Genomic DNA, 20,029 nt, shown 5'->3' on the forward strand with positions numbered 1-20,029 from the left:
TCTATGGGCTGAATGATGCTCAATATTTTGGGGAGATCTGTTTTGCTGAAAATCAATTGTGTTCAACTAAAAGCAGATCCCACATTATTTTATTGGTTTGGAATGGAAAATTTTCAGGCCTCTTAGTGATGCAGTGATGCATGTTGATGATTTCTTATGGGTTGGCACTGCAGAACTTGGTAAATGTGTTATCAATAAAATTAGAGTAGAATTTAAATTTGAGGGTCAAGCTTTTTATGGGGCTTCTAAAAATATTTGTTTAGATGTTAAGCAGAATAAGTCTGGAATAAATTTAAAATCAGCATTCTTATTTGGACAGTGTTACATCAATCTGGTTTATCATGCTAAGTCATTACGGAAAGAAATGTGAGATCCAAAAAGAGACAGGGCAATTGTGAACCTTGATTGGTTAGTTGAACTGGTTAGACACTCAAACTAGACTAGTTGCTAGTCTAGCTCTGAAGAAGAGTCATGCGAACTTGAAACATTAACTCTTTTTTTTCTCTCCACAGATGCTGTTAGACCTGCTGAGTTTTTCCAGCATTTTCTGTTTTTATTTTAGTTGTTAGTTTTAATGTATTGGAGTGAAATACTGCAAGGAAACATTCTAAAGTGGAGAATATTTTAAGAGCAAATAAAACATTACAAAAATTAAATCTAGTGGAATGCATACATTAGTTTCCATCCTTCGGCGACCCAATGAACATGAAACTAGCTGTTTTTAGTGATGCTTTACATGTTACTCTTCTTGATGGGTATTCTAGTGTAGCTGGGTGAAAATAGGAAATGGCAATCTTTCGTTAAGAAGGTTCAGAAAATAAAAAGGGTTGTTAAAAGTACTATGGCTGCTGAAACACTGGCTATTGTGGAGGACTTGGATACGGGTTTCTATTTGTTAAATATTTTAACGGAGATTCTGTACAAGTGGCTTACTGAAGATAGTATATCCTTTGAATGTTATGTTGATAATGATTCATTGTGGGTTAATGTATACTCAACAAAAAGTGTGAGCAAGAAAGAGTTACAGACTGACCTTGCTAGTTTGAAATAAATGAAAAGGAAATCTCTAAATTTAAATGAGTGGATGCAAATCACCAAATGTCTGATTGTTTTACAAAAAGAAATGCGTGCAAGAATAAATTATTTGGGGTCCTAGAGGATAGGCACGTCACAATGTAATACTTTGTATAGAATATGGAGTTTTATGATTTCACTTAATTTGAAATTTTGATTACACATAAGCTCTAACTTTTAATTTAAAGACAGAAGAGAATCTGTTAATGTATATTAATTGTGTTCAATTGTAAGCAGGTGGTGGACATTAACTGGTCTTCTTTTATGTCCCTATAAATGGGCACAGACTGGAGCTGTGGTTTTGGGTTAGAAGGTGCTTGGTTGTGATCGGTAACTATGTAAATAAATGTTTATAAAAGTATGTAAAGATTGGTTCCAGTTATATCTCTTGCCAACCTGGCTTTCTGGATTATGACAATTTATATAGCACAATTGATGAATTTCATACCTCTGTACTTCTAATTGTTTGTCGTTTCCCTCTTGGTGCTTCAAAAAACAGATGCTCTTTAGCACCTGAATTAACTTGCAATAACTTCCCTGCATGAAACACAAAAACCAGCATTTGTCTTGACAGCCATAAATAAATATTGTTTACCACAATAATATCTGTACTCTGAAGGAAGGCACGTGTATAAGTACATACTAAAGTTTGGTTAATGTGTACTTAAAAGTTGGAGAACTTTTGCATTCATGCCTATGTCTTCCCCAAATCATAGGTAGCCTAACATCTGTAAATTTGTCTGTTTTGAATCACATCTTGGATAGAAATATTAAAGAGTTAGTAAAGAAAGAGATAACTCACATTTACAGAAGACTTATCATGTTCTTAGGGTACCCAAAGTACTTCACAACCAATAAATTACTTCTGAAGTGTAGTCACTGTTGTTATGTAGATAAATACAATTTGTGCACTAGAGTGTCCCTTAAACAATAAATGAAACTAGTTATCTGACTAATTAATAATACTTTTTCATGGATAAGGGAAGAATACTGACCAGAACATTAAGGTCAGGAATTTCCTCAGAGCTGAAATGCAAAGTGGGCAACTCCAAGGGAATTCTCGGGCTAAGAAAATCTAAGCGGCCTTAAAGAGGACATAGACAGAATAGTAGATTGGACAAATATATGGCAGATAAAATTTAATGTGGAGAAATATGAAGTGATACAATTTTAGGAGGTAGAATAAGGAGACAACATATAAATTAAATGGCAATATTTTGAAAGGAGTGGAGTGGTTTAAGGATTCAGATGCAAAAGTCTTTATAAGTGGGAGGAAAAGATGATAAAGCTGTTAAAAAAAACATACGGGATCATCAGTTTTATAAACAGGGGTCTAGAGTACAATACAAAGACAGAATGCTATGTCTGTACACAATCACTGATTAAGCCGCTTTTAGAATATTAGACGGAATCTTGTGCCCTCCCCTGTGGCAAGTGCCCGTAGACAACCTTCCTGCCTCGCTGCCAATTGAGGCCCTTAATTGGACAATTAAGGGACTTACCTTGTTGGCGCTGGTATTAAGCCAGCAACGGGTGAGGGCTCTTCATGCAGGAAGCATGACAAGAAAATTCTGGCGCGTTTCCTTGCGGAATCACAGTGGGGGACCCGTATTCAAAGGCACTCAGTGCCTGATCGAGGGACTTGGCATCAGGAAGCAGGGATCCCTGCTTAGAGCTATTCCCTGCCCTTGCTGCTCAGCCCCCTCCCTGGTGGCCCCCATCCATTCCCCCTTCCTGGTGACGCTGCTGAGTGACAAAAAAGCTGCCTGCCTCTGATTGGCCAGTAGCTCTCAGCAAGCGAGATGTTTGCCCCTGGGGTCCTTGGATCCCAGGGGAAGTTCTGCCACTGGCCTCTTAAGTGCCTGAGTCATGCAAGATGCGGCAGGCCCACTTGAAAAGTGTCATTGTGGAGGTCTTGGCTCTCCACCTGAGGTGGAGACCCCCATTGTCTCTCCAATGTTCTGCCCAATGTGTCTAGCTTTTGAGGTCTTGCTATAAGAAAGGAGTGCACAGGAGAGATTTACTAAGACAATATCAGAGTTGAAAAGCTTTTGTTATAATAATGGACAAGAGTGCTTCTTTCATAGGACAAAGAATGTTGACAGGAGATCTTATAGGAGTGCTCAAAAAAGTGGGGTTATGACAAAAATAAAGAGTGAAAAAACTATCTTCACTTTTCAAAAGTCAATAATAAAAAGTTAGGATATCATCAAAAGAACAAAGGGAGAGGTTAGGAACACCTTTCCCCACCCCCCATAGAGCATTGTTAATACATGGGATGCCCAACTAGAAACAGTGGTGGAAGCAGAATCCTTAATAGCTTTTAAATAGGAATTAGATAACTGTAAATGGCAGGGGAATATGACTAATTGGATCATTCTTTCAGAGATAAAAATGGAAAATACTAGAAACATTCAGTAGGTCAGGCAGCATTCATGGAGAGAGAAACAGAGTTAACATTTTAGGTCATGACTGTTGTGTCCAATCTGTCCATGTAAACCAAAACCTAAGGAAGTACTATTTGGCTGGCGGGTTGAAACTTGTGTGCAAGACGCAGCACTGGGGATCCATGGGAATGATCCCGGCAGAAGGTCACTCCACTGAAGGGTTCTAGGAGACGGAATCCTCATCAAAGGAAGGGTGGTGGGGAGCCCTTTTATCATAGAGGTGAGTAAGCCCCTACAGCCAGAGGACCTGATAAGTGATCATGCAGCTTTGTCTTTAGCGGTATAGGAAGGAGAGGTTCAATGAAGAGTGCAGGAGGGCATGGCAGGCGCAGCACCAGGCATACCTAAAAATGAAGTATCAACCTGGTGAAGCTATAACACAGGACTACTTGCATGTCAAACAGTGGAAGCAGCATATGATAAGCAAACCCACAGCCAACAGATCAGAATCTAAGCTCTGCACTCCAGCTGTATCTAGTCACGAATGGTGGTGGGCAATTAAACAAATAACAGGAGGACGAGGCTCTACAAATATCCCCAACCTCAATGATGAGGGAGCCCAGAATATCAGTGCAAAAGAAAAGGCTGAAGCATTTGCAACCATCTTTAGCCAGAATGCCAAGTGGAGGATCCATCTCAGTCTCCTCCTGAGGTCCCCACCATCACAGATACCAATTTTCAGCCAATCCAATTCACTCCACTTGATATCAAGAAACGATTGAAGGCACTGAGTACTGCAAAGGCTATGGGCCCTGACAAAACTCCGGCAATAATACTGAAAACTTATGCTCCAGTGCTACTGGCACCCCTAGCCAAGCTGTTCCAGCACAGCTACAACACTGGCATCTATCTGGCAACGTGGAAAATTGCCCAGTTATGTCCTGTACACAAAAAGCAGGACAAATCTAACCCAGCCAATTACCACCCCATCAGTCTACTCTTGATCATCAGCAAAATCGTGGAAGAGATCGTCGACTGTACTAGAAATCAGCAGTTACTCAGCAGTAACCATCTCACTGATGCTCAGTTTGGGTTTTGCCAGGGCCACTCAGTTTCTGACCTCATTTCAGTCTTGGTCCAAACATAGATAAAAGAACTGAATTCAAGAGGTGAGGTGAGAATGACTGCCCTTGAAATCAAGGCAGCTTTTGACCAAGTGTGGCATCAAGGAGCCCTAGCAAAACTGAAGTTAATGGGAATCAGGGGGGAAACTCTATGCTGGTTGGAGTCATACCTCGCAGAAAGGAAGATTGTTGTGGTTGTTGCAGGTCAATCATCTGAGTCCCATGACAAAGCTGCAGGAGTTTTCAGGGTAGTGTCCTAGGCCCAACCATCATCAGTTGCTTCATCATTGACCTGCCTGCTATCATAAGGTCAGAAGTGGGGATGTTCATTGACAATGGCACAACTTTCAGCACCATTTGTGATTTCTCTGATACTGAAGTAGTTTGTGCCCATATGCAGCAAGATGTGGACAACATTCAGGTTTGGGCTGATAAGTGGCAAGTAACATTCATGCCACACAAGTGCAAGGCAATGACCATCTCCAACTAAAATGAACCTAACCATCTACCCCATAAGATCCAACAGCATTACCATTGCTTAAATCCACACCCCCCCCGTCCCCCCTCCACTATCAACATCCTGGGGGTTACCATTGACCAGAAACTGAACTGGCGGAGCCATATAAATACCGTGGCTCCAAGAGGTCAGAATCTGGGAATTCAGCAGTGAAAAGCCCATCTCCTGACTCCCCAAAGCCTGTTCACCATCAAGGCACAAGTCAGGTGTATGATGGAATACTCTCCACTTGCCTGGATGAGTGCAGCTCTAACAATATTCAAGAAGCTCAACACCACCCAGGACAAAGCAGCCCACTTGATTTGCACTGCATCAACCACCTTAAACATTGCACATAATGGTGGTGTTTGGATTCCAAAATGGCTTCCATGGCAGTGTGCATATACTTCTGGTGTGGGCCATGCCAGATGCCATCTTGGGTAGGGCATTAGTACGGGCGGAGGGATCATGTGCTGGAAATATGTAGAGTAGGCAGATTGTGACATCAATCAGTTTGTGCATTCTCTTTGTGCTTACCTTATATGTGCCTTTGCCCTTCCGGCTGCTCCTACGCTACCCCACTGACTACAGCATAGTGAAAGGCTCTCAGTGATGGGGGGTGGGGGTGGTGCTGTGGATATGGTGGTAGGTAGGGGTGGAGATTGCAAAATGTCCTCAAGCAGTTCTGGGCTGGGCCTAGAAGGCCTGGCTTCAAACTGCAGCACTTTGGCAGGGCAGCAGCTGAAATGCAACTAAAAGGGCACTGAGGAGTGGCAGTAGTGGGAAGATGAATGCTGTCATCATGAGAGAAGACAGCAGATTCATGCTCTCTGAGCCACTGCCCTGCACCCCTGGCGCAGGATGCGGGCTCAGCAATCCTAGTAATGTGTTGGAGGACAGACTGCTGAACTCATGTGGCACCCTGCTAAGTTCCTTTAAATACTGGTACCTGCAGCTCCGACAGCAGTAGACTGAGCTTGTGTAGCAGCAAGGTGACTTTGTCTAACAGAAGTCAGAGCTTAGATTGCAGCCCCCAATTGCTGGCTTTTGATTGTACTGTAAACTGTGATATCAGCCACCTGCAAGATGGGTGGATCCATAAACTTTCTCATAAGTTTGGCCACCATTTCCATGCTGGAGAGAATAGGCTTTAAACTCCGCCCAAAGCCCAGTAGCAAGCTGGGGTGAGACATTTCCATGTTCCTTGACATTGACTGCTGGCATTCTGCCATGTCTTCCAATGCATCAAGCATTTCAATGTGCATTCCCATTAGCATTCTTCTGTAGGCTACCCACCGAAGTCCTTCTCTGAGTTCTCCACCACAGAAACCTTGTGCAACCTTGTCTTCTGGCAAATTGGCACCTGTGCTGCCCTTGTTGCTTGCCCTGGCTGCAACCCACTTGTTCCCAATGTCTCACCTCATGCAGATCCTGCCTCCAAACTAGCCAGTATCAGTTCTGAGCTTGTGGCTCTGGTTTGAGAGTGGGAGACAGTATTTCTTCTTCTTCACTGGCTTCCTGATTTTCCATCTCTTTCTCTTCCACCACTGCCTAGCCAGGTTGAAATTCTTGGGTGTCTGAAAGAAAAAAGACCCAAGGACAGGGTTTTGGTGATGGGGCACCGTTTAGGGGGAAACACAGGGCTGGATATTTGTCTTCAGTTTGGAAACTGTGAGTCAGGTCATTTCCCAACATCGTGGTCCCAACTTTTAAAAGTCAGACCACACACCTGGTATTTTGGTCCCTAGGTGCTGTGCGTGGGCTTGAGACAGGGCCACCGCCTCCTGAGGCAGGCTGGAGCTGGCAATAGATGCAGGCAGATGGTGAGATCAACGGATTAGAAGGCCCACTTCCATATACTGGGACATTGGCTCAGTTCAATTCATGGTTGTTAGGCCTTCTAGTCTTCACATCTCGCTCCACCTCACCATCTATCAACTCCCATGCTGCCTCCATGACCCCTCATATCCCCCATCATCTCAATGCCCCCATGTCCCCTCCAATGCCTCCTCATATCTCCCATGCAGCCTTCGTACCCACTCATCCAGTATATCACTTGGTACAGAACCAATGAGTTATATAATAACACTGCTAAATCTTTGAATGCTCATGAATTAAAAAAAACAGACATTCAGCTTTCCCTTTGAGGAAGCTTTTAATAGTGCCCAAATAAACACATAGGGCAGAATTTTATGTGTCAGTGAATGGGGGCGGGCCCGCTAGCCGATGCGTAAAATGATGCGCGGTGACGTCGGGGGGAACTCCCAATGCCACCATGCCCCATTTTAATTTTCAGGAAGGCGGGGACGCAGCGAAATCAGCTGTGCGCCTGCCGACCTGTCAATGGCCAAACGAGGCCATTGACAGAGTCAATTAAGTAATTAAAGGACCTGCCCGCCAACCTTAAGGTTGGCGGGCAGGCCAGGAGCCCCAGCGTGAATTAGAAAAAGCATGAAACCTCATCCACGGGCGAGATGAGGTTTCATGTAGGTTTTAAAAAATTTTGGTAAAGCTTTTGTAAAAGCTATGGACATGTCCCAACTCAAGTGACACTATTGCATATGGGGACATGCTAGAGAAATTTTATTTTTCTATTTTTAGGTTTTTAACATTTAGAGCCGATCTCCCTGAGGCTGCACTTAGCCTCAGGGAGATGAGTGCGCTCTTTTGTGCGCATGCATGAAAGAGCGCATTCTCGATTTTGGGATTCTCCCCCCGCCAGCACAGGAAGCGTATAGCGCTTCTGTGTGGACGTCATGCTGGGCGGGCCTTAATTGGCCCGCCCACGTAAAATGGTGCTGCGCCCCCAATTGTGGGTGCCTGTGCGCGCCCGCCCTTCAATTTCGCCCCCGGCGGGGGGAAGATTCAGCCCATAGGCATTGAAAAACTACGGCGAAGAAAGGTCAAGTTATTACAAAGTAATAAAGCTTTCTCTCAAACAAAACCAGTGAAATTCCCATGAAGGAACCTTTACACTTGTCCAATTAAACACTCAAGCATTGAAAACCCACTTTAGCAGAAGCAGGTTGAGCAGATGGTTAGACATCTGTTTTGCCAGATGTCCTCATTATGATTTTTTGGCTGAGCTCCAAGAATGACTAATAGAATCAGCCCAGCAGGTGTTTGCTTACTCAGTTGCAAGTGAGAGTGCCAGCTTTTTTTGATTGACAGCTTTATTACCTTGTAATAATTTGATTCATTTTTCAGGTTTTTCAATACCCATGTGTTTATTTGTAAAAGATTCCTTCAATGGGAATGTCACTGGCCCTATTTGAGCGACAGCTTTATTACAGATAACTCGATCTTTCTTTAAAGTGGTTTTTCAGTGCCTGTGTTCATTTGGACAAGATTAAAAGTTTCTTCAAAGGGAATGTTGAATGTCTGATTGTGTTTTTTTAAATTCATGAGCATTTCAAAGACTTACAAGTATTACTATATGGTTCATTGGTTCTGCACTGTAGATACTGACAGAGTGCTTCAAAGGAACAGCAGATATCAGGACATTAAATAAATGTGAAAACATATTTAAATCATCATAAACCATTACGTCATGACAACTGAAGTTGTCAAGAGCTTTCAAACTTACCCGTCAAAAGGTCATGATTCCACACCAGGCTTCCCCCATGGTTCACGAGCTGATTTACCTGGTGTGGTTTATACAACCTTCAGGAATCCACCAGCCTACACAAAAGTACCAAAGGCAGGTAAATAGCGAACCCGTCATCTTTAGCGAGTGCTGGTCATGACCCGCCACAATTCCTGACCTGACAAAAAATGATGGGTGACGGGAATTGGAAGGGAAATTTAAAAATGGAAGCATTGCAAGTGCGCTGTTTCATCCTCCTAACAATATTTGGAGTGAAAATTCAATCCAAGGTATCCGTGCTTAGACCATTTGCAGCTTTGAAATTAGAGGGATTGTGGGATGAGGGGGGCATTGGATATGAGAAAATGGATTAGGTATGCACATACCATCATCTTCAATGGTTTCAGCCGCTATATGTCATGGCCGCTCTAATAATGGTGAACACTGTCTCCTTCATGGGGCTGAGGACATGCAGCTATGCCTTTCCCCCGCTGGGTAGGTGCTGCTGCTTCCAGTTATGTGACACCTTATCTTGCAAGTGTGTCAGTGAGTGTGGTGCAATCTGTTTGGGTAATGTGGCTGGCATGATTGAATAGTATCTGCAAGCTGCAAAATGTGAGGCTTGCAGCAGCGTTAAGAGAGCGAGAGTGTGGCGAAGCTATGAATGTTAGGTATGTGTCACACTTAATAGAGAATGTTGGTGGGTGAGTGAATGCAGCAGTGTAGGAGACTACTGGCTCATTTGCAAGGATATGGCATCCAGGTCCGTAGGGCTAGACTGCTGGCATTGACTGCAATTGTTGTCTGGTCGTACTCCTCTGCAATATCTGCCTGAATGACCTCCCGGCCCCTTGTGGATAGAGAACATCTCTCCTCTTGGGCTACCTTCTGCACCAAGGCCTTCAATGTAGCATCTGAGAATCTAGGAGCAAGCTCTTCCCCCTGTTGCACCACTAGTCCCTGTTCTTACAGGTCAGACTCTCTTCCTCTGTCACATCGAGCACCAGTTTTAGCCCCAAAACACTTACCCTTTAAAAGTTGCAGGTTGGTTTCAAGTAGTGCAGGCTAGCTTTGTACTAAGCAGGTGCCAGCCTTGTACTAACTTGGGCTCCCTGCTGAGGCGTGCAGTTACGCAAATGCGTGTCTAGCGCTGGTCTGCATGCTACAATCATTTAAATTAACAGGCAGCACAAAGTTTGCATGCCATCTGCATTGGGCATGCAGTTTAATCATGCAGCACGATCCTGGTGCCTGTTTTCACAGGCTATCGAGTTTTGCCACCCAGTGGGTCTCAATAATCCAGTATTCGATTGTTACCAAGTTCTTTGATTACTGCTGGATCGGGATTTTTCATGGACCACCACGTGCAATGCTGCAGTCTTCTGTGGAGCTCTTTAGGTGATTTTCAACTGTCTTACCGAAGTCTTCAGTTTTGCTGCCTTCTTTTCAGGTAAAACTTAAGTTGATCTTCAGTGATTTCAGGGTCCTTCACTGCTGCCATCATGTTGTTTGTTGGTTTTGACTGGCTAAGGGAGGTTGCGGAGACATAGATATATCTGAACAATAACTGATTTATTGCATGAACAAACTATTTACAGATATACAAGACTACAGGTATTACTCAGTATAAGCTATGGGCTTTCTCCTCTTAGATTCTTAGTCATGTGACTCTCTCTTACATCACCATGTGAGCGGTACTGTATCTCCAGTCCCACACATTAATCCTTTCAGCCCTGAACACCCTAACACTACATGAAGGATGTGAGGTCTCTGCAGGAAAATAAAATTGCAGGATTGCAGTTTTTAGTTCTCAGGGAACGCTGAGCCATTGTAATAGGCAATAGCTTATTAAACTACATGAAAATTTTATCTCACTAGTGGCAATGAGTTGTACTCATCCTGTCATAAATACTCATCTGGATCTGATGTTTGGAGTGCTATAGTGCTTAAGAATGAAGCAGGAGTCCAGACATGATTCCAGTGTTGAGCCTAGCCCTTAAGCAAAATAAAATGCTATTAAAATAATATTACCCTTTCAGTGAACATTTTTCATACTTTACATCTCAAAAGCAGATAGATTTAAAATTAGTGACTTTGTATGTTAGAAACTGACATACCTAATATGTTTCTCAAATAAAATTTTTGTGAGCGTTTCTTTAAAGTTTTGATTTCTTAATGCATTTTTGATTTTGAAATATTTATAGAAAATGTTGAAAAGACTTGAAGAATAACTTCTTACCTTTTATATCCCAGTCTACATGGGTAATGTAACTAGAAGCCCCTTTACATATGCCAACTCTTTTACTTGAAAGCACATTGTAGATGTCCACAAAATTGTCATGCGAAGTTACAGCCAGATATTTCCCTGTATCTAGGAGCATAATAAATGTTATTAGTAGTCACACAACACACACACACAAAGAAAACTAAGGTTAGGATTTTACAGCCTCCCTGCCAGTGTGTTCGAAGGCAGGGGATGAAACAGGTGACCAGCCCATCATTTTCCTGTCCACCCCTGGCCTGTCTCCCTTATTACGGTGGGTGGGGAAGGCCTCAGGTAGCCTGCCCACCCTTGGGCCTATGGAGGGTCTTATGTGGCCAATAAATGGCCTCTTAAGGGCCTCATTCCTCCTCCACTGCTATATTACGAGTGGCAGAGGAAGGCGAGGCAAGGCAGGCAGCTTTCACCGTGCAAGCTGCTGTTGGGCAGGAAGGGGGATACCTCCTTTTGTGGGGTTTCCTTGTGACCATTGGAAGCACCCCTTTAAGATCATAAACCCCCCCATTTACAACTCCCTCAAAGCTTCTAAAACACAGCCCTTCACCCCCTCCACCATTGGTTGGGGTCTACCAGACAGGGCCATTCACAATCCCTGAATTGCCTGAAGTCTGGGATCCATGACACTTCTGCAGGGGCTGCTTGTAATCCCAGCAGTGGCCACTACTCAAATCTGCCTTTGCTGGAATTACCCAACCGCCAGCCAATCAGATGGGCTGGCAGCTCTCTCGGGCGGGAGTTCCTCCCAGATGGGGGTGCAAGTCCCTCACTAAGTAAATTTAAGCTGCCCCCTGTGTAATATTGCTGCAGGATATCCAGGTTTCAGATGGGTGGGCTGACCACAGGCTTTTTGGTAAGGAAGCGAGGGGAATACGTCTTCCCGCAAAATCCAGCCCTGAATTTTTAAGCTGGTAATGTTTCTGAAAACTTCAGCAACTTGATTTTAGCATGAGTAGCTTACAATCGTGGGAAAATAGTATAGTGAACTCATGTACTAAGGCCAGAATTTTACAGTCGGCATGTGGGCTCGGCGGGAGCGGGTGGGGATGGTCGGGGAGCTGACCGCTGCCCACGATCGGGTCCACATCGCCATTTTATGTGGGTGGGCCAATTAAGGCCCGCCCTGCGTGGATCGCGAGTGGTAGAGTGCTACCTGTGCGAGCTGGGGAAAGGGGAGAGTCAGGTCTAGCGCGCAGTCGCGCATGTGCACGAAAGAGCGTTTCAATCTCCCTAAGGCACAGAGCTGCCTCAAGGAGATTGAAACACTTTTTAAAAAAATTAATAAATATAGTAAAAATTGAATAAAACATGTCCCCTCACATGACTGTGTAACATGAGATGGGACATGCTTTTAATGTCAAAAAAAGGGTTTTACTTAATTAGTATTAGTTTGAGGAAACCTCATTCGGCTTGTGGATGAGATTTCCTATAAGTGTAAAGGCTGCTTGGCCTTTTCAACCGCCAAATGTTGGGTTGGACAGGCAATGTAAATTTCAAGTTAATTAGGTCCTTAATGGCCTTAATAGGCCTTTCAATTATCGGCGGACACACAGCTAACTCCAGTGCGCGCCAGCCGAACAAAATATCACGCGAGGGCACGGTGACATCTGGATGCACGACCATGCACACTATTGACCTAACCCCTAAATATGAAATTCCCTGGAACAGGCAAAAGAAGCCTGAGAAATTCCTCTAAAGCAATCAAGCAAAATTTAAAAAAGGTGTTCCTCATAAATAATCATAATCATGACAAGAGGTATGGTTGCACCTCTTCCCTCAAAAGCAAGTTCTTTCTCTCAGCCAAGGGAGTGAACACAAGAATTAGGAGCAGGAGTAGGCCACTTGACCGAACGAGCCTGTTCCGCATTCAATAAGATGATGCGCAGAATATTGCAGTTGGCGTGTGGGGGCGGGCCCGACACGCTGATGCATAAAATGGCGCGCAATGATGTCGGGTGTGTGTCCCGACGTCATCGCGCGTCATTTTGATATTTCGTTTGGCGGGCGCACACCGGAGACAGCTGTGCACCTGCCGAACTGTCAACGGTCTATTAAGGCTATTAAAAAAGCAATTAAAGTTGTTGACAATGCTGCCCATCCAACCTTAAGGTTGGCGGGCAGGCGGAGAGCCCAAACGGCCTTCGCATTTTTCAGGAAACCTCATCCAAGGGCGGGATGAGTTTTCCTGAAGGTGTAATAAAATAATTAAGTACATTTTACTAAATTGACAAACATGTCCCAACTCATGTGACATTGTCACATGAGGGGACATGTCGAAATAATTTTTCTCTTTATTTATAAAAAAGTTTCATTACGTACTTAATCTTCCTGAGGCAGTCTGTGCCTCAGGGAGATTGCTGGCGCTCTTTCACACACAAGCGCGAAAGAACGCAGGCCCTGACTCTCCCTCCTCCCCCCACCTGCACAGGTAGCGCTGAGCGCAACGGAACATGTATTACACTGGGCGGGTCTTAATTGGCCCACCCACATAAAGTGGCAGTGCGCAGCTGATCACGGGCAATCGGCTCCGCGCCCACCCAGCCCGCCCGACATAGGTAAGATTCAGCCCCATGGTTGATCAGTTTGTGGCCTCAACTCCACTTTCCTGTCTGCCTCCCATAACCCTTGACTCCCTTGTCAATCAAAAATCTAACTAATTCAGCCCTGAATATATTCACTGACCCAGCCTCTCTGGGTAGAGAATTCCAGAGACTAAAGACCCTCAGAGAAAAATATTCTCCTCATCTCAGTCTTAAATAGGAGATCCTGAAACTGTGAGCATAGTTCTAGACTCCTCCACAAGGGAAACATCCTCTCAGCATCCACCATCAAGTCCCCTCAGGGTCTTATATGTTTCAGTTAGATCACCACTCATTCTGCTAAACTCCAATTGTTTAGGCCCAGCCTGCTTAACCTTTCCTCATAACACCTTCATGCCAGGAATCAGCCAAGTGAACCTTCACTGAACAGCTTCTAATGCATTTATATCCTTTGTTAAGTGAGGAGATAAAACTATACAAAGTACTCCAGATGTGGTTTCATGAAGGCCGTGTACAGCTGCAACAGCACTTCCTTACTTTTATACTCAATTCCCCTTGCAATCAACGCCAACATTCCATGTGCGTTCCTAATCATTTGCTGTACCTGAATAATAATTTTTTGTGATTCATGGACCAGGACACACAGATTCCTCTGCACCATAGAGTTCGGCAGCCTCTCTCCATTCAAATAATATACTGCTTTTCTATTCTTCCTGCCAAAGTGGACAAGTTCACATTTTCCCACATTATATTCCACCTACCAAATTTTTGTCCACTCACTTAACCTATTTATATCCCTTTGAAGACTCTTTATGTCCTCTTGGCAACTTACTTTCTTACCTATCTTTGAGTCATCAGCAAATTTAGCTACCAAACGTTTGGTTCCTTCTTCCAAGTCAGCTGTGGCTCAGTTCATAGCACCCTAGCCTTTGAATCAGAGGGTTGTGGGTTCATGTCCCACTCCCAGAAACCAAAGAACTGTGATTGTACTCGAAAGAGTTGCAATCTGTGACTGTTGATAACTCGAAAGAGTTTCCAAGTCATTAATAAAGATCATAAATAGCACCGATTCCTGTGGAACTCCAGTAGTTGCAGCTTGTCAACCTGAAATGACCTATTTATACCTACTCTCTGCTTCCTGATAGCTTACCAATCCTCTATCCATGCTAATAAGTTACTCCCTACACAATGTGCTGTTATTTTGTGAAATAATCTTTGATATGACATCTTACTGAATGCATTCTGGAAATCCAAGTACACCACATTGTTATGGACAGGAGGGGGGTTAATTTAAACAGCACTAATTTCTCCTCTCACCACCCATCCGAAACAGAATTATAGAATTGTTATGGCGCAGAAGGAGGCCATTTGGCCCATCATGACTGCACCGCTCTCTAAATGAGCATTATGACTTGGTGCCATTCTCCTGCCTTTTCCCTGTACTTTTGCACATCGTTTCTACTCAAATGATCATCTAATGCCCTCTTTAATGCCTCGATTTAACCTGCCTTTACCACACTTAAAGGCAGTGCATTCCAGACTCGAACCACTCGTTGCGTGAAAAACTTTTTTCTCACATCACATTTGCTTATTTTGCAATCATTTTAATTCTGTGCCCTCTCGTTCTCGATCCTATTACAAGTGGGAACAGTTTCTCTCAATCTGCTCTACCCACATGATTTTGAATACCTCTATCAAATCTCCTCTTAGCCTTCTCCTCTTCAAGGAGAACAGTCCCAACCTCTCCAATCTATTTTCATAACTGAAGTTTCTCATCCCTGGAACCATTATTGTAAACCTCTTCTGCACTCTCTCCAATGCATTTACATCCTTCCTACGGTGTGGCGCCCAGAACTATACACAATACTCCAGCTGAGCTCTAACGAGTGTCTTATATAAGCTCAGCATAACCTCCTTGCTCTTGTACTCCAAGCCCCTATTAATAAAGCCCAGGATACTGTATTTTTTATTAACTGCTTTCTCCACCTATCCTGCCAACTTCAATGATCTATGCACATATACACCCAGGGCCCTCTGCTCCTGGCCTCCCTTAAGAATTATACCCCTTATTTTATATTGTCTCTCCATGTTCTTCCTACCAAAATGCATCACCTAGCATTTCTCTGCATTGAACCTCATTGCCACCTATCCACCCACAGAAAGTGTTTTGAATTGTTTCCTTCTTTATAAGCGGTGGCATATTTCCCAACCCTTCAGTTTTGGTGAATCAATCTTGTAGGTAATGGTACAAAATTTCCAGCAAAAGCAGTGTAGATGGGGGCCAGGTATTCCGCCTGGGCAGATCTCCTTGTCTGTGAGGTTGCTAGTTAGATGGTAAACAGCAGACTGAGTTATGCAGATCTGCAAGGCAATATTACTTGTTCCACAAGACAAAAGCCCATGTCACATGATTGCCACCTGTCCACCAGGTCTTTGAAAAAGGATGTATATCCATCGTCTGGGTTCCAAAGACTGTTAAATGTCTCAGCCATTAGGAATTGAAAGGAAGGTTGCAGGGCCTTTGCCTTAGCAAACAATCCATCTCCTTCTGGCCAGCCTGGGTTATTAAATGCAGATGGCTTTTGTATAGCTCTCTTTAAAATTGGGCTGGACAATCCACAGGTGTTTTTTAGTGGCTCTTTAGTGATAATGAGGTGCAAGTTTTCTCAAAACTGCCAAGTAGTTTCTTTTGTTTGAGGGTCACGGGCAGACATAGGTTCAGCCATTCTGAACGTCTTTGTTCAGTTTTTAAATTTTAGAAATAGCAATGAGCATATCTATATATATTTTATAAAAATTATATAGTGTAAGGTCTTAGTCCCTCACAACATCTACAGGTTCACCTTGTTACTTCCTCAAAGAACTCTAATAAATTATTCAAACACAATTTCCCTTCCACAAAACCATGTTGGCTCTGCATGATTGTATTATGATTTTCTCAATGTCCTGCTATTACCTCCTCAAAAATGGGGATTTAAGCATTTCCCTATGACAGATGCTAGGCTAACTGGTTTCTTGCTTCTGTCTCCCGCCTTTCTTGAATAGAGGTGTCACATTTGTAATTTTCTAATCTGCTGGGGCCTTTCCAGAATCTAGGGAATTTTGATCACAACCAATGCATCTACTATCTCTGCAGCTACTTGTTTTATGACCCTAGGATGTGGGCCATCAGTTCCAGGGAACTTGTCAGCCTTTGGTTCAGTAGTTTTCCCAGTACCTTTGCCCTAATGATTGCGATTGATTTAAGTTCCTCCGTTCCTTTTACCTCTTGAGTTCCAAGTATTATTTGGATGTTTTTTGTGTCTTTTACAGTGAAGGAAAATACCTGTTCAATGCTTCCACCATTTCCTTGCTTGCCATTATTAATTCTCTATTCTCACTCTCTAAGGGACAAACACTTACATTAGTTACTTTTTTTGTTTTTAAACATTTGTAGGAACTCTTATCTGTTTTTATATTTCTAGTTAGCTTTCTCTCATATTCTAATTTCTCCCTCCTTATATTTTAGTTATTCTTTGCTGGTTTCTAAAATCTATCCAATCTTCCAATTTACCACTAATCTTCACAGTATTGTACACTTTTTATTTCAATTTGATACTTTCCTTAAAATTCCTTAGTTAGCCATGGATGATGCATCCTTCTCATAGTATTTCTTTCTTAATGGAATATATCTTTGCTAAGAGTTATGAAATATCTCTTTAAATGTCTGCCACTGCCCCTCTATTATTTTACCTTTTAGCCTATTTTCCATGTTCACTTTAACCAACTCAGTCTTCATAGCTTTGTAATTGCTTTTATTTAGGTTTAAGACACTAGTTTTAGACTCACACTTCTCACCCTGTAACTGAATGTGAAATCCTATTGTGTTATGATCACTGTTGCCTAGAAGCTCCTTTACTGTGAGGTCATAAATTTGATCCTGTTTCATTACACATTACTAGATTAAAAATAGCCTGCTCCCTGGTTGGCACTAGAATGTACTGCTATTGTCCTGAATACATTCTATGAACTCCTCTTCCAGGCTACGTTTGCCAATCTGATTTGTCCAATATATATGAAGATTAAAATCACCCATGATTATTGCAGTACCTTTCTTACAAGCCCCATTATTTGTTCTTGTATACTCTGTCCTACAGTGTAACTAATGTTAGGTGACCTATAAACTACTCCCACAAGTGACTTCTTACCGTTGCTATTTCTTATCTCTACCCAAACTTTCTAAATCTTGATTTTCTGAACTAAGGTCATCTCTCACCACTATACTAATGTCATCCTTAATTAATAGAGCTACCCCACCACCTTTGTCCTAACTTCTTGTCCTTCCAAAATATCAAATACCCTTGAATATTTAGTTTCCAGTCTTGGTCACCTTGCAGCCATGTCTCTGAAATGGCTGTCAGGTCCTACATATTTATTTTTATTTGTGCTATCAATTTATGTTTTTTTTATGAATGCTGCATGCATTCGGATACAGAGCCTTTAATTCTGTTTTTCATCATTCTTGCACACTCTGACCTGATCTGCTGGTACAGTCTTAAGTTTGTATGCTCCGTCCCTCCCTGTCACACTCCGGTTATCATTATCCATATCACTACTCTGCTCTACTGCCTTGTTCTTTCCCTTTAATTTATTATATCTGCTCTCACGTGATCCCATCCCCCCTCACCCAGCACCCCTCCCCCCCGTCCCCAATGACTATTTAGTTTAAAGCCCGCTGTACCATTCTAGTTCTACAACTCACCAGAATACTGGTTCCAGCAGGTTCAGATGAAGACCGTCCCAATGGTACAGCTCCCCATGAATTGAAACCCATTTCTGCCACACCAGCCTTTGAGCCAAACATTCAACTCTCTAAGCTTATTTATCGTCCATCAATTCGCATATGGCTCAGGTAGTAATCCAGAGATTATTACAGTTGTGGTTCTGCTTTTTAATTTAGTGGAAAAAGGCAGGGTGCCTCCCTACAAGTTAGACACTTCAGGCTTCTCCTCCTTGTTACCATTTTCCCTTCAATACTTAGTTGTGGCGCAGGACCAGTTTTTTTCAATGCAAAACTATTGTTTTTCTGTTGATCATTTATGCATGTTTGTATGTATCCATTATTAAGAACTGTAAGCTTAATATTTTTTGCTATTAGAAATGCAGGTGCTGTCTACCTGTTTTAAAATATTTTGAATGACAATAAATTGAAATGATGCTGATTTTTTTCTGCTGGATTTGTTCAATAGGATCACATTACCCTTAGTAATATAAACCTCCTAATTATGACTTTAATAATGCTCATTTTGCTGCTTTCAAGAGGCTAAACAAAGGCTTAATTGGTTAAGTAACTGTCAACATCATTCATTTAACCATAGAGTGGGAATACTCAGTAAAGTGAACAGAGTTCTGAATTCGTAAAGTGCAGTTCACAAACATGGCCACAGAAAATATTGTTTCTTTTGCCATCCAGAAAAAGAATAACTTTTTTTGAAGTCAAAAAATACAGAATTGTTAAGGGTAAGGGACATTAACTTTGGAGGCACATTGGTACTGCCAAAGGATTGGAAATGAAGAGAGGTCTGGGATTAATATCACAACCTCAAGAAGAGCACCAAGTTGAACCAATTACTTTACATTAATGTTTATTCAAAGGGCAGATGGGGAAACGAAGGTCAAATATGGACAACAAGTTGCAACCCTTTAGATTTCTTTTTTGCTGTGAGGAAAAGAACAGTTAATTTATATTGCCTCAATTTATTTCACCTTGTCATTGTGATCCTCATGTGGTCATTAATTCATAATATTGTTACTTCTCTCGATGAAAGAAAAGATGCGTAAATATCCAACTGAAATACAACATTTTCTTGACAGTGTGATAGATCATACCTGGATAGCAAATAAAGGTTTATTTTTCCAGTAAAAGCAATGAAAGGCAATTATGAATGTCTGCCCACTTGTAAAATGTCACTTTCTTAAAATGGGGTGACATGTTATTTATGGATGGAAAGCGCAAACATGCCTTTGTCACCCATTGATACAAATTAAATTTACAAGTAAACTTCTAGAAACATAGGGCGAGATTTTCCGCAAGCGCCTGCTGCCAGGATCTTCTGGCCCTGCCGCAAGTCAATGGACTTCTGGCTGGGGTGCCACTTCACCCGCGACGGGTCCCGCCTGCGACGGGGCCGGAAAATCCCGGCCATAAGCATTCTATCAATGTTCTTACTTTGTAGGGAATGTTGCCATTTAATGTAGAGGTGAGAACTGTAACTGGTAATGAACCCTCTCAGCCATGCCTCCAATGCAGCCTGTGACTGCATTTTACACCTGTCTCTTTTCGAGACTCCTCATTTTAGAGAAGCTTCAAGAATAAGGACACCTCAGATGATTCTTCCTTAAAATGCCACATTGTTATTTTCATTTTTTAAAATAAATTTCACTCTTAACCTCATCTTCTCAGATCATATATTTGACCTTTTTTTTAAACTTTGTTATGCTCTGGGGAGAAATTCATTTGTGTAGTGCAAGCAGACTTACGTCAATTCACCGCTACCTTCGTGGC

At 42.6% G+C, this 20,029-nt stretch overlaps 1 protein-coding gene across 1 annotated transcript in view; it reads right to left on the reverse strand.

Annotated features, from left to right (window-relative positions):
• Nucleotides 1-20,029, reverse strand: part of LOC144689682 (echinoderm microtubule-associated protein-like 6) — a 693,547-nt gene that overhangs the window by 149,070 nt on the left and 524,448 nt on the right. Inside the window, exons 23-24 of the mRNA XM_078556972.1 lie at nucleotides 10,907-11,038; nucleotides 1,523-1,611 (exon numbers count right to left, since the gene is read on the reverse strand). Coding sequence (XP_078413098.1) covers nucleotides 1,523-1,611; nucleotides 10,907-11,038 — 221 coding nt within the window. The remainder of the gene's footprint in view (nucleotides 1-1,522; nucleotides 1,612-10,906; nucleotides 11,039-20,029) is intronic.

This window comes from Cetorhinus maximus, chromosome 14, assembly GCF_964194155.1.
Source record: "Cetorhinus maximus chromosome 14, sCetMax3.hap1.1, whole genome shotgun sequence".
In the NCBI taxonomy this organism is placed as follows: domain Eukaryota; kingdom Metazoa; phylum Chordata; class Chondrichthyes; order Lamniformes; family Cetorhinidae; genus Cetorhinus; species Cetorhinus maximus.